The sequence below is a fragment of the Agrilus planipennis genome, unplaced genomic scaffold, assembly GCF_000699045.2.
Source record: "Agrilus planipennis isolate EAB-ADULT unplaced genomic scaffold, Apla_2.0 scaffold3, whole genome shotgun sequence".
Taxonomy (NCBI): domain Eukaryota; kingdom Metazoa; phylum Arthropoda; class Insecta; order Coleoptera; family Buprestidae; genus Agrilus; species Agrilus planipennis.
Window position 1 is genome coordinate 1003127 of NW_020442460.1, and position 14996 is coordinate 1018122.

Here is a 14996-nt window from a genome sequence, read left to right on the forward strand (position 1 = left end):
CCTTGTGTGATATGTAAACCTTTTAGCCCAATTTTTTAAGTTTTCAGTTACACCTGAATAGTGGTGCAGGTAGGTATCTTCTTAATCGCCACCAAAAAAGAAAAAACAATATGCGTCTAATAATCCCCATAATTTTTCAAAATATTTAATAATTTCATTTTGATGCCGTACAATTTTATCGTCAATCTAGATATTTTTAGTATTTACTTTTAATAACTACGTGCAACAAGAGCGGGATTAGGTGGAAGTCGTTAATCTCACGTTGAGTAGATCCGGAGGGACCTTGATACATTTTTTGTTGAGTTGCGTTTAATGTATCGAACGGAAATCATGTTTAGCCATTCATCTTGTTAATTTTATATCTGGACGTATTCTACATTGAATCTGATTAATAAGCAGTCTGGAAAGACGCTACCTGCAGGCAAGTAATATAAAAAGGTCACTTGAAGGGATTAAAATTGTCTCGTCGATACAACGTAACAGATGGTTGAGGTTTTACTTTTTCATTAAATGCTTCTTCAATACTTTCAATTATCGGATATTCTTAAGTGACTTCATCTGCTTATGTACTTTTTACAAAATACAACTCTCTTATTAATCTGTTTCTAAAAAGTAATTACTTTATTCAATAACTTCAAATATGTGACGGCTATCTTTGTAAAGTAGCTGAAACAAATCCCTAATTTGATGATACCAAATAAATCAATCAAATGGACACGCCAGACATCAGAAATCAATTACCATAGCTTGCAATTTTGACAAACATTCCAGTATCAAATACCAAACCCTTGGTTCGACTAAACAGATTGAAATCTATTTGGAAAGAGACATCCTACAATATGGAATTGATAGAAGATCTAACTGAAGAAGTACCTACTAGATTCCAATCGATATAGAAAAATGTAATTGGCTCAGTGATTATTATTAGTGAGATTCATCTATCGCAAAAATCTCCTGCAAGCTGATGGTGTTTACTTGCAAATTCACCACAAATTATTGTTTATAACATTTACCACCTCAGTGGCCTTTCCAAGGATGGATGTACTTTATTTCTGCTCAGTGACTTGTTCCATAACCGATTATTCTTTCAAACAACAAAAGTGGCACAACGTTCCGTGTTTTTAACCATGAAGTATGCCAATGTCAATTTAATTGATGATATTGAACTTCACAACGCTGTAGCTCAAGGCAGCTATTCCATATATCCAATGAAAACACTTTCACCTAGACTACGTAATATTACGTCGTAGATCTTTATACTTCCTGTATCTATTGAAGTCACTTAGAATTAGTTCACTTATTTATTCACTCGATAACTCTTTCAGTCATTAATGAAATATTTGATTTGGAGCTTACAGTTTTGGAATTACACCTAATGGTAGCAGATTCCCAGGCGGTAGGAGAAAATTGCCTATAAAATTAATTCCTTTGTTTATATAGTTATCAAGTGTTGTAGATAAAACTATGAATCTTGCAATCTTGTTTTTATTTCCCTAGGAGCATTGCACCCTTCTCTTATACGTTAAAAACTTTTATCAGTATTCGTACTGTTCCTTCGGCATAAATATGTGTTTCCTATCCATAATTTTGGTGACCTGCTTACTATTCCTAGATTTGCCTTTAAAAATGATTGAATGATTGGATTAAAATAGTTAATTAATTGATTTTGAAGAAATAAAAAACATAATATAATTTTATTACTATAAATGCTGTGGTGATAATGACCCCTAAGCTTTTATAAAAGTTATTTGAAAAACGCAGAAGAAAAAACAATATTATCCATGCGTAAAACTGAACCCGGAATTTGAAAGTTCAATACTAGCATGCCACCAAAGCCACTGACCGTCTATTCCAAAGACCATCCTTGCCTTTTTTCTTTTAGTACACCTATGGCTAATGCTAAGATATTAATAAAATCAATGGTTTTGTTCAATCCTTTTTAGTTGTGGGCGAATAAGCGTGAAAAATATTTGAATAGATAAAATGTATTGCTTTTGACACCTTCCATTTCAAGACAAACTCAAATGTAGAACTGACTCATTATCATTATTTTTTTTCAAATTAAGTTCAGATTATTTTCTGTCGTGCTCATTATCTGATCATCATTATAAGGTCTATAGCACCAGGACATCAAATCCACAATTCCCATCTTGAGATAATCTTTTCTATTTCTCGACCAGTTGCGAGCAGTAAGTCTACCCCTGCCCCTGTTAACTTCCGTTCCTACTTCTAATATGTCTCTAACTGACCCTTCATGCCTGAGAAGATGTCCTATTAACCTATCTCGCCTATTTGTTATTGTCTTCCATAGCGTCCTTGGTTCTCCTATTTTTTCTAATACTTATCGTCATCTTCATCATGAGGTCGTGAGTCCTAAAACTGGTTGAGCACGCATCTCCGCTCATTCCTAACCTGAACTGATCTTCGCATTTTCATAAAACGACAACATTCCATATCCTTAACTACCTATTTGTGAACAATAATCTAATCTACGCCCATCTTTACTCCTCCTAACTCCTGTTTCTGCTTCTAATACGTCTCTAACTAACCCTTCATGTCTGAGAAGGTGTCCTACCAACATATCTCTTCTGTTTCTAATTGACTTCCATGCCGCCTTCTGTTTTCCTATTCTTTGCAATGCTTCTTCATTGTTACCCTATTCTACCGGCGGTATTTTTGACATCTACCTTGTGTGATATGTAAACCTTTTAGCCCAATTTTTTAAGTTTTCAGTTACACCTGAATAGTGGTGCAGGTAGGTATCTTCTTAATCGCCACCAAAAAAGAAAAAACAATATGCGTCTAATAATCCCCATAATTTTTCAAAATATTTAATAATTTCATTTTGATGCCGTACAATTTTATCGTCAATCTAGATATTTTTAATATTTACTTTTAATAACTACGTGCAACAAGAGCGGGATTAGGTGGAAGTCGTTAATCTCACGTTGAGTAGATCCGGAGGGACCTTGAGACATTTTTTGTTGAGTTGCGTTTAATGTATCGAACGGAAATCATGTTTAGCCATTCATCTTGTTAATTTTATATCTGGACGTATTCTACATTGAATCTGATTAATAAGCAGTCTGGAAAGACGCTACCTGCAGGCAAGTAATATAAAAAGGTCACTTGAAGGGATTAAAATTGTCTCGTCGATACAACGTAACAGATGGTTGAGGTTTTACTTTTTTATTAAATGCTTCTTCAATACTTTCAATTATCGGATATTCTTAAGTGACTTCATCTGCTTATGTACTTTTTACAAAATACAACTCTCTTATTAATCTGTTTCTAAAAAGTAATTACTTTATTCAATAACTTCAAATATGTGACGGCTATCTTTGTAAAGTAGCTGAAACAAATCCCTAATTTGATGATACCAAATAAATCAATCAAATGGACACGCCAGACATCAGAAATCAATTACCATAGCTTGCAATTTTGACAAACATTCCAGTATCAAATACCAAACCCTTGGTTCGACTAAACAGATTGAAATCTATTTGGAAAGAGACATCCTACAATATGGAATTGATAGAAGATCTAACTGAAGAAGTACCTACTAGATTCCAATCGATATAGAAAAATGTAATTGGCTCAGTGATTATTATTAGTGAGATTCATCTATCGCAAAAATCTCCTGCAAGCTGATGGTGTTTACTTGCAAATTCACCACAAATTATTGTTTATAACATTTACCACCTCAGTGGCCTTTCCAAGGATGGATGTACTTTATTTCTGCTCAGTGACTTGTTCCATAACCGATTATTCTTTCAAACAACAAAAGTGGCACAACGTTCCGTGTTTTTAACCATGAAGTATGCCAATGTCAATTTAATTGATGATATTGAACTTCACAACGCTGTAGCTCAAGGCAGCTATTCCATATATCCAATGAAAACACTTTCACCTAGACTACGTAATATTACGTCGTAGATCTTTATACTTCCTGTATCTATTGAAGTCACTTAGAATTAGTTCACTTATTTATTCACTCGATAACTCTTTCAGTCATTAATGAAATATTTGATTTGGAGCTTACAGTTTTGGAATTACACCTAATGGTAGCAGATTCCCAGGCGGTAGGAGAAAATTGCCTATAAAATTAATTCCTTTGTTTATATAGTTATCAAGTGTTGTAGATAAAACTATGAATCTTGCAATCTTGTTTTTATTTCCCTAGGAGCATTGCACCCTTCTCTTATACGTTAAAAACTTTTATCAGTATTCGTACTGTTCCAAAAACGTGTGTGTACTCTTCTTGACTCCTAGTGTAAAACAGAACAAAAGATGTAGTAAGTAATTGTTTATGGACCGTCTGGAAATGGTCTGCATCTTCGTCTACTTCTACTAACGATAAGTGAAAGTATTCTGTTCCAAACCAAGCTATACCTACAGCCCAGTTTGTGGTTCCCCATGAACTTGACCGTCATCAATGAAAGCGAACGCGTAAAAGGTAATCGGACGCAAATCCACTCGTCTTAATACATCAGTGTCAAATTAACAAAAACGAAAAACTCGATACATCGTCTTATTTTTTTATCTTGTGCCTGTCGGTGTATGCATCATGTCGAATAAGAAGAACATCGATTTAGAATACACCTTCGAATACTTTTTTGTACTATATAAATTATGTAGTACACAATATAGCGTTGTTTTGTCAGTGTTACCTTGGCGTGTTTTGGACTTAACAAATGATATTTGAGATAACGACCAAAGCAAAAGAGTAACATGAAAATAAAACAAAATAAGAATAAGGGCAACGAACGTAGTAGCCTTCGCTACTAATCCAAAACGAAACGATCAATTAACATATGTCACCATTTGATGTCATATTTTCCAGAGCTGAACCTTTCAAACCCCCGTGGAGCATCTCAATTAATGACCAAAGATTAATTTGACTACACATTGTTAAATTTTTGAACCTCCTAACGTAGCAGTTATTCATCTTAATAAATTATTAATTAATTAAGCATTAACAATTGAATCTACAACAAAGATTTTTTTTATATTATTTTTCTCCTGTAATGTACCTATTAGAAGAGTTCCTTTTGAAATATTTAGATTTCTGAAATCATATAATCATTGGCTAATTTCAATTTGAAGAATTAAAGAGTTGCTTCCAGCAGTTTCACTCTTACTCAATTCAATGCCTAAATAATCAGAAGTACTGACAATATAAACAACAATAAAGTAAGATCTTCCCTGAAATTTGTTTATGAATATACCTCGAAATATATGAAAAATTTTCCCGGACAAACGAGTTTTTAAATATACTCTCTTTTCGAGATGAGTTCATACCCAATCCTGTAGGGCCAGCACTGACTTGAGTAATTTTGGCAATGGCCTTCAGAGTCGGACTGAAGATTTTGGCCCGGGGTGCCACGTAACCAAATGACCTGGTTTACAAGGAAAAGTGCACAAATTTTAACAACACTCATTTTTAAAAAAATTTAAGAAGTTAGAAGGAAATTTGCGTTTGTCTTTGTCTCGGTCTTTGCTCTTGTTTTAATAATTTTTTTTCACATTTTTTGAGTCATTTGGCCCAGTTTGGTCCAGCGTGCATTTGCACCCCTGCACCCGGGCCAGTCCGGCCCTGATGCCCTTACTTCCCTGTTATCATTTGAAGTTGACAAAAATTTGGAAAGGTTTGTTTTTATAAATTACCAATTTGACCCTAAATCCCATCGAAATACATTCACTCAGGAATTTCGTCCTTCTTTAATAATTAATATTTGACTAAAAAGATCAAAATATCTATTTCAGTTAAGATTTTCATTAAAGAAATATCATGTGTGGAAAAAACTCTAAAACAAATCGGTCTGTAGTTACGAATAATATATAAATCGATTAATTTGTTGTCACATGGGTATTGTGGTTTATTTGAGTTTATGACCTATATAGATATTGCCAAAAATTTGAGATGTCCCTGAGGATTAACAGACTCCTATTTATTGTAAACAATATTCTATGAACATACGGAGAGGTTGTTGATTTCTGTTTAAGTTAAGGATTGTTTACCTATTATTATGAAACATTTAAGCAGAAAAAAATATGCGGGTTTAATCTTAATTATCTGATTAAAAAAACTATTCCTGGCGTTTTTATTATTTATTGTGTGTGCTGATTCTTCACACAAATTTAAACCTTCCAACCCTTAAGGACCTACATTATTTGCTTAGTCATATCCAAACTAAGAAGAAAAATTGAGAATTTATTCTTTATTCTTTCACAAAAAAAATATATAATGTTTACTGTCAAAAAAGATAATGTTTTAACTGTTTTGTTATTTGAAAAAGTTTATTGAATTTTGCTACGCTTGACCATCGTAGGAGTTAAGATTCGCCTAGAGTTAAATGACCTGTTATTAGCTAAATTAACCGTAAAGATTGTCAGGTGCAAATGCAAACAAAAAGTTTGTAATGGAATCTCACCTTTTTATGACCACGTTGAGTTTTATAATTTAAGTAGCTTCAAACAGAAATACTTTATTTAATTAGCCACTTTAATTGATGTCTATTCGTAGGCGGTCTATAGAAATTAGCATTTTGAATAGCTATTAAAAGCGACATTATACCTATAAAAAACAATTAGCCATCAACGTCAACGTTATCTTAAAATTTTCATTACAACGCAAGAAGATTCTTCTACCGAAAAAAAAAGTCATTTACAACTTACTGTTTTTTCCAAGGAAAGTAGGTAAATTGGAATTGCTTTTTTTTGTTACATACTCTTTTTCATTTTTACTTTTTTTTTCTCTCTAGAATCACAAAACAGTATACCAATACACTAAATACCGTTTTTGTTTTATTAATGTAAAATAAAAAGTAATAGATAATCAATCATCGCGTCTTCCATTGTTATACTCCATAAATACAAAAGAATGTAGCAATAGAAGTTCCTGTAAAATGTGTGTCTCCTTAAAGCACAAGAAAAAGGAAAAATGAATTTCTTAAAAATCCATATATCATGTCCTGTAGGTATAAAAGGAGATCAGCAGCTTTATCAAATTCCGTTACCTTTTTGAAGAATGAATTAAATCAATTGTAGTTTCTTTCTTAGGAAATTGAATTAGTTACCTACTGTTTCGTAATATGATTAATCTTCAATAAATTATTTTAGATTTGTACATTAGTAATGAAACTTCCGCTTGAATTGTATTGACCTGATAATCTCCTAACATGGACTACATTTTTATAACATTTATAAACTTTTATGCATAGTCAATTTATTTCCCAAATTCCTGACCATAAAAATAATTTAATTCACTTATTTAAAGCAACCCCTTAATTCCCCCTTTTAATTACTTACTTAAGAAAATTTGCTACAACTTAAGAATCAAATAAAAGCCTAATTTTGAATAGCATTAAAAAAAGATCCGCTTTTCGTTTTGCAAAATTAGTTGTGGTTATAGTTTCGCTAAAATTTGAATAAAAAATCCTTTTTTGATTTTACTTCACGTAAATACATAAATCATTATCTTTTTATGGGATAACAGTAACGTTTTTTACCTCACCAAATCTAAGCTTACTTTCTTCAAGCGCAGCCCCTTGATGCCACAATTTATTGTAGTGGTAGAGGTAATTTAGAACAGCATAAGCCTTGACCTTGCGTTGTCCAGCGATAAAACTCCGCCCCTTTACTGATTTCTACATTTTTAATACATCTTAAAAACATCGATTGTTACTATATTAATGTGAAAATTGATTTTCAATTTTCCGTACACTACAAACTACCTCAGGTTAATGAGAGAAAATTGAAAATGAATTTTCACACTAATATTTCATATTAACCACTATTAATAATTAAAAATGTCATATCGGTCGTTTACAAATTATCTGGAGTTTCATTCTCCTGACTATAATAAGCACATATACAATTAACAACCGAGTCAATGTTCTCGTAATGTACAATAACAATGCGAAAGCCTCTGGCGTGTGTGGAGGTTCATGTCATTCTAAACTGCCTCTAGCTGAATATTTTTGTCAGGAAAACCCCAGATACTAATCTGACGACGAAATATTAACATTTTGCAAACCTTTACGAGGTTTTAAAAGCCGGAAAACTGACCACCCAAGTTAATTTTGTTTTATCTTACCGTCCCCAACCCAACCCAAATAGTACCTAAGAAGAAGTAACTGCCAAAGTTAATTCGAAAACTTTTTATTCATTTATTACAGTATGGGAATAATTTAAAGTACAATAGACCTAACAGGTTATTTTTTATCAATAATTACTTACGAGGGGTTAAAAAAGCAATTCCGTAATTAAGTTCATTTAACTCTTGTGTGCAACCCGCGGCTAAATGATCGAAATTGTATACAGACGCATGTACACATAAGATGTAATTGCATTCTTTTATTCTTCTAGCAGCAATTTATTAAGTGAAGACCACTGGCAATAAATCTTTAGATCGGTCCGTTCGAAATTCACACTATCGGTTCCATTAAGTCCTTTATTATTACTAGCCGAATACGTTTCGAGGACTTGCTGATGCTTTATCATTAATTTATCCTTTAAACCCATTAGCATGAATAGCGCGTGCAAAAAATGGACCTTATGCCGATTGATTTAATAGCAGATATTAATAGTCCGTCTCCGTTTGCCCCGAGGTGAAGAAGTTGAAGAAGAACCGTTCGATTGTAATAATGAACAGGTTCAGGTAGCCCACGAAAACGAAATTTACAAAACATAAGATCGTGTTTATTGATATTTTTAATCTTTTTTTAATCTAAGTCCAGACGCGGTACCATGAGGCTCTAAGACCGACTTAACAGTTTCATTTTTTTTTCGATGTATGATATGATTAATTACAGCGATTGAAAGGTATTTTGGACTAGAAATTGCAGTTCGTCTCTTTGTAATAATCCAAAACAAATGTGAGATGATTGTAAACTAAAAAACATTATCAAAAAATCAACTTTTTGGGATAATTCAGCGACTCAGAAAGTTCCAAAATAAAACTATTGCATGTTTTAGGTTTTAAACCTAACAACGATAAGGATATTTAAATATTTTTTAGGAGATTTGAGCAAATAATTAATGATAAGAATCTTCGCTCAAATTCCAATTTAAGGATAGGCTAAAACTACAGTAAACCAGTTGTGATTTAAATTAAATTATCTACTTTTAGTAACGGTATAAAAATAATAATATGAATATTTTGTTCAAAAAAAAATTAGTTGTTAAAATCCTTGCGAATCTACTAATAACAAATTACGGTTTTTAAAGTATTTGATGCCCCGAAATTTTAGTAGCTACAAAATAAATACTTTGCAATAAAACTAAAATTGACTACAAAAATTATATTTAAAGATTTAATCATAGAATCCTTAGAAGCAGCTTGCATAAACGACTCGCGTTAAATTTATGATGTAGTTCTTATTTTACACGATTGAACATAAAAGGATATGCTTATCCTGCATGTGGAAACATAAACACTGCCATTATCTAATTTACCATAATAACATAAAATTTTACTACTTAAATAATTTAATTTCAGACTGTAATCGTAAACATCAAATAAAGCATTACAAATTGATCTCACATTAAAAGAAAATTAAAAATTACAAAAAATGTTCAAAACTAAGTAAATATTTACAAGACGTCTTGAATTCGTTAAATTAAACAAAACCAATAATAAAAAGTGTTATAAATTACCTCAAAAAAATATCGAAGAAACAGTCGAAATCCTTGTTGAATCCTGCAGATCTCCTGGAACAACCGTCTGGACTCACACTATTTGAACAATTACTTAAATAAATTGACTAAAATAAATTAAATTGAGTATAGTAAAAACTTCACTATTGGTGATNAATTACCTCAAAAAAATATCGAAGAAACAGTCGAAATCCTTGTTGAATCCTGCAGATCTCCTGGAACAACCGTCTGGACTCACACTATTTGAACAATTACTTAAATAAATTGACTAAAATAAATTAAATTGAGTATAGTAAAAACTTCACTATTGGTGATCCAGATGTCACAACATTTGAGATGTCACATCGGGTTTTGTGGCTGGGACCAGGCCTCAGGTGCTTTTAATACTTGTAAAGCCCCCTCTTCGCACACCTCATCCTCAAGCTCGAGAAGACCCGGTATTCGCAACTTCGTCTTGTTCTTGTTCTTCTTATTCTTCTTCTTCTTCTACTTCTACTACTTACGTACTCTTCCGCTGAAGATTGAAGGATGGGTCCTAAAAGTCGCCGCGGACGTCGGCGGCAGAAGCGCACAGACGCTTTCGTCCAAGTCATTGTCGTTACAGTTTATTGCAAAGGTCGGAAAATTCTTTGTCGTCCTAGATGCGACCTGATCTACGCCTACGACACGTTATTGGAAAAACTAAAACTGCATTCTTCAACGTGCCGCACTGTTTCGAGCATTAACGAAAGAAATGTTTTGTGTTCTTTTCATGTTGCATTTAGGCGTGAAAAGTTCGTGATTTTAGTAGATTGGCCGCATCATTCTTCGTCATTATTGAAACAAAGGATCGATTACAGTAAGTGGTCTACGAACAATTAATAAAAGGAAAATTTAAGTTCGTTGTCTACATGGTATAAGTGCCTATAGGTAATAAATACAATTAATTAAATCGTACTAGTTCATTTAATATATTGACATAACCGGTATTTAACAAAGTCGCTCCTTAAAAAGCAAAAGAAAAAATTAAACAAAAAATAGTATTTGGCGTTTAGTTAAAAAGAATACCCACATAGGTATATGAAATAATTAATAATTTTAAAACAAAAAAGAAAAACAGCGAAATTTATACTGATTACTGTTGGAACATGCCATCTCAATCTATTTTCATCTTTATAATAATAGACTTTGATAGTGAAATGATTTGAAAATTAATAAATTCGTAGATTCATTCATTAACTATATCTACGACTTATTTTCTTCTTAGTTTTCCTTTAGTGCAATACAGCTTATTGTTATATTTTCATTTTAATACACATAATGTTATTTAATTCCATTTATGGGTGGTATATTTGTTTGTCCTATGTACAATATTCTCTTATAGCCGTATACATGATATAGGTACCTACAGATAATAAATACAATTAATTAATTAAATCATACCATACATAATCTGTATTTAACAAAGACATTTCTTAAAAAGCAAAAAAAATTAAACAAAAAATACTATTTGATGTTTAATTAAAAAGAATACCTGCATAGATATATGAAATACTTACTCGTGCCTGCTTCTTAAAACCAGTAGACAATTCAAAGGTTTCTCTTTTTTATCAGAAAAGTATTACCTAATAATTTTAAAACAAAAAAGAAAAACAGCGAAATTTGCACTGATTAGATATCATCTCAATCAGTTTTCATCTTTACAATAATAGACTTTGATAGTGAAATGAATTGAAAATTAAAAAATTCGTAGATTTCTTCATAAACTATATCTACTACGACTTATTTTCTTCTAAGTTTTCCTTTAGTGCAATACAGGTTATTGTTATATTTTCATTTTAATACACATAATGTTATTTAATTCCACTTATGAGTGGTATATTTGTTTGTCCTATGTACAATATTCTCTTATAGCCGTATATTAGCTTTCAAACTACATTTTTCTTAAGAAAATTTAGGAAGATACTAAGATACTGCCTATTTATTTGAAATAAAAAGTGGAATTTAACCAACTTTATTTCTATCCATCTTTCTTTCTAAAAATTCCTCGCACGTACTCATTCGACGAAATTTATTTACTTGAACAGCGCCTCAATTAATTCATTACGGTAATTACACTTACGGACGATGAATAGTTGATTAGTTATTCGAAAGTAATTAAACAACGATCGATGCCAAGATATTCACTTTCGGTTTTGATTTAGAACATTTTTATGATCTTTGTGTTCATAGTATCTATTAGTCTTTTATCTTTTTACATCCAATTATTTACTTGTAAGTAAACTTAGAAATAACACAGATAGTATACTCAGACTACATTTAATTGCATTTATATGACAATAATTCCTTTAATAACTTATTTACTCATAAAATACATCTAGGGGACTAATAAAAGATCTGTTTTATAGACATTGTGAACTAATAATAAAGTACAAATTAATGATTTGTGGAAATATGTTAGAATTAAAATCCATGCCCGGAATTCTAGATAGATAGTGCAAACCTTTTACTGAAAAAAATCAATATCAATGTTAAAAACTATTGGCAAGGTAACCTAATTTCTTTTTAGTTATGACTTCAAGAAATCTCACCGAACATTCTGTCATATCATTTACATTTAGTCCAGGTGTAAGGATTTAACAACTGCATTTGTAATTAACAGTGAGAATTCCACTTCTCTTACATCAGAATGAAATTGTTTATTGAAATTTCATTAAAATCTTAAAGTATTCTTGACATTAGTATAATAGATATAGTTGCCTATAACTATTAATTTCATATTTCATTCTATGAATGGAAATTATTTATTTGATATCCGGAATTCTTTACTATTAGTTTATTAAATAGGAACAGCAATACATTCTATACTAACTGTGCCTAAAGAGTAATTAATTGTATCTATTTTGTTGTATCAATTGGAATTCTAAATAGCCGGAATTCTATATCGAAATTGGATCATCAATACCAATTGGACCCTAAATAAAAGCTAAGAATATCAAAATAGAAATATTGGTTGGAATTCCGTGTAATCGATCCGGAATTCCAAATTAAAATTAAACCACCAAAAGCAAGAAGACAACAAACACCTTACCAACGTTAAAGAACATGCATATTGAAATTCTGCTTATTTTAATGACAGAACACAGACCAACCTTTACCTGCTGCCTTAACAGCGCGTTTTAGAAAATACGACAAATGGCGCTGTAAACGCCATCTGTAGTACAGTGCTACATTTTAGGATTACGTATGCTTGAACGTTTTTGACGTTAATTATTAATTTTAACAGATTAGTTTCCTTATTTTTCCTTTCTTATATACAGGAGTAAAATTGGAACCTCCTTGTGCTGAGCATATCTAGGGTCAGAGTCACAAATTACACAATTTCGCCATTGAATGTTTTACGGTGGGTCAAGTGCACGTGTTTCTTACTTTTTTCGCGACCTAAATCTTCTTTTCTGACGTCCGTCGTGAAATGAATCGTGTCAGGGAACACTTTTGTATTCTGTACGTAGACGTGTTTACAAGAAAATCCCATGTATTGTCTCTGATTAAAATTTCAGACGCGTGCCTTTGCAAATAAAGCGGATAAAATGTTAAATTGCTAAGTGTATTCCTACACCTACCGCGGTCAGTAGGTTTTCAAATGCATTACTACAATAATTCTTCACTCGACGCACCTGACTCGCGTGGGACTTTCCCCAATGAGGGCATATTTAAATTTCATCAAATTTTTATTGCTTTTGCTAAGAAGACATTACCCTCGTTTTGGGAAGCAGAGCATAAGGAGTTTTATGGAGTTTTCTGTTACCATTTTTGATCCCCGTTGATTTAGGTATCGGAATGTACATAACCAAAACATTTTTATTAATTTTTGGAATATCTCAAAGATGTTCTCCATTTATATTTATCTTAAAGTTCTGGAGTCTGCAATTAAAAGGAAGAGAAATCGTCTCCTTTGGGTGATTCAGATTATGGTCTCAATTTTTGTTTTGGTATCGAATATATCCATAGAGATCTCCAGGAATACGAGCTTCAACAGGTATTATCTGTACCCAAAATTAAAAATTATAAAAAGCTTTCCTAAGGGATGTTGGTTTTATTTTCTTATTTTAACCAATTTGTTTTGAAGACATTAATTTTGCTTCTTTTCAATAAATCACAAATTATCCTTTTTTTGAAGCCTACTGAAGCACCCACTTCGTATTCTAAGAGAAGTTGTTTGGATTCTGATGACAAAAACGAACAATGGGACATAATGACATCTCACTCCAGTGCAGTATTATAATGTTTCTCGGCGAATCTGATTTATGAAGCAACTGAATTATTCTGACAATGTTGTGGTTTAGAATTAATAGCTTCGATTTTTTTTATGACAAATAAAAGGTAACAAATGAGCTGCTGTTTGTTTGTCGTAAACACTTCATTTTACTTTAAGCTTTCATCTGTGTATGGTTGTTACTTCTAAGTCTAATAATATTATAACACCAACTTGATGAAACTATTGTCTGTTTTTGGAAGAAGATACTTTTGATACTGTTGTTCTACGCCTGCATTTGTAGTAAATGTCAGTTTTTATTTTCAACGTCATAATTATTGTTAAAAACAGATTTAAATGACTCATAACACGTAGTATACGTGGATCCAACAAATCCTTGCATTAATGTTCTTGCAAGTTATTTAATGAGGTAATAGAATAGCGATTCCGTTTTCCACCAGATGACCATTTTGGCTTTTCATTTACATTTATCACGTCATTTGACAATTTGCATAACTGGTCCAAATGACCAATGACTCCTCCAGGTTTTTTGCAACAAAGAACTTTTTTATACCGACATATTAAGGAAAGAAATAAATAGAAGAAGCAAACAAGTGAATATACCAATAACATGTCACTGTTTTTATGCCACAATAATAACGTAATAATTTACAATTTATAACCCCCATGATGGTACAGTTTTTACAAATATTGACACAGGTAACTTAACAAAAATAGAACCATAATCATCATCTTGTCGTGAAGAAAGACATTATCTGAGTACTGCATCTGTACGATAAAAAAAAAACGAACAACTGAATCTGATTCATTCGATATGTCGACAAACTGAACAACAAGTTCATACAGATTTTCATCTAAGAGACGCGAAGATTAGCCATCAATCAAATCAAAATTACTTTCAAACACCAGCGCCTTTTCAGCACGGTGTTATGAATTTAATTCAGTTTATTACGTATACACTATAGCTACCAACATTAACAACATTAATTTATTCATTTTTCACGCGCTCTGGTGCCCAGACGGTCTACTTTAATTAAGATAAGCTCATCATTTTTTCAAAGCTCTATTATTTTTTCATTTG

General features: G+C 31.8%; 2 protein-coding genes across 2 annotated transcripts in view; one reads left to right on the forward strand and one right to left on the reverse strand.

Moving 5' to 3' along the window:
- Positions 1-9798, reverse strand: part of LOC108742694 (collagen alpha-1(III) chain-like) — a 44118-nt gene extending 34320 nt beyond the window's left edge. Inside the window, exon 1 of the mRNA XM_025980645.1 lies at positions 9661-9798. The gene's annotated coding sequence lies outside the window, so the exon portion shown is untranslated. The remainder of the gene's footprint in view (positions 1-9660) is intronic.
- A 390-nt stretch (positions 9799-10188) lies between these two features.
- On the forward strand, positions 10189-13907 carry LOC108742055. Its single transcript, XM_018477070.1, has 3 exons — positions 10189-10498; positions 13555-13678; positions 13820-13907. The coding sequence occupies exons 1-3, from the start codon at positions 10189-10191 to the stop codon at positions 13893-13895; spliced, it is 510 nt and encodes a 169-aa protein (XP_018332572.1). The 3' UTR covers positions 13896-13907.
- Positions 13908-14996: the final 1089 nt, after the last annotated feature.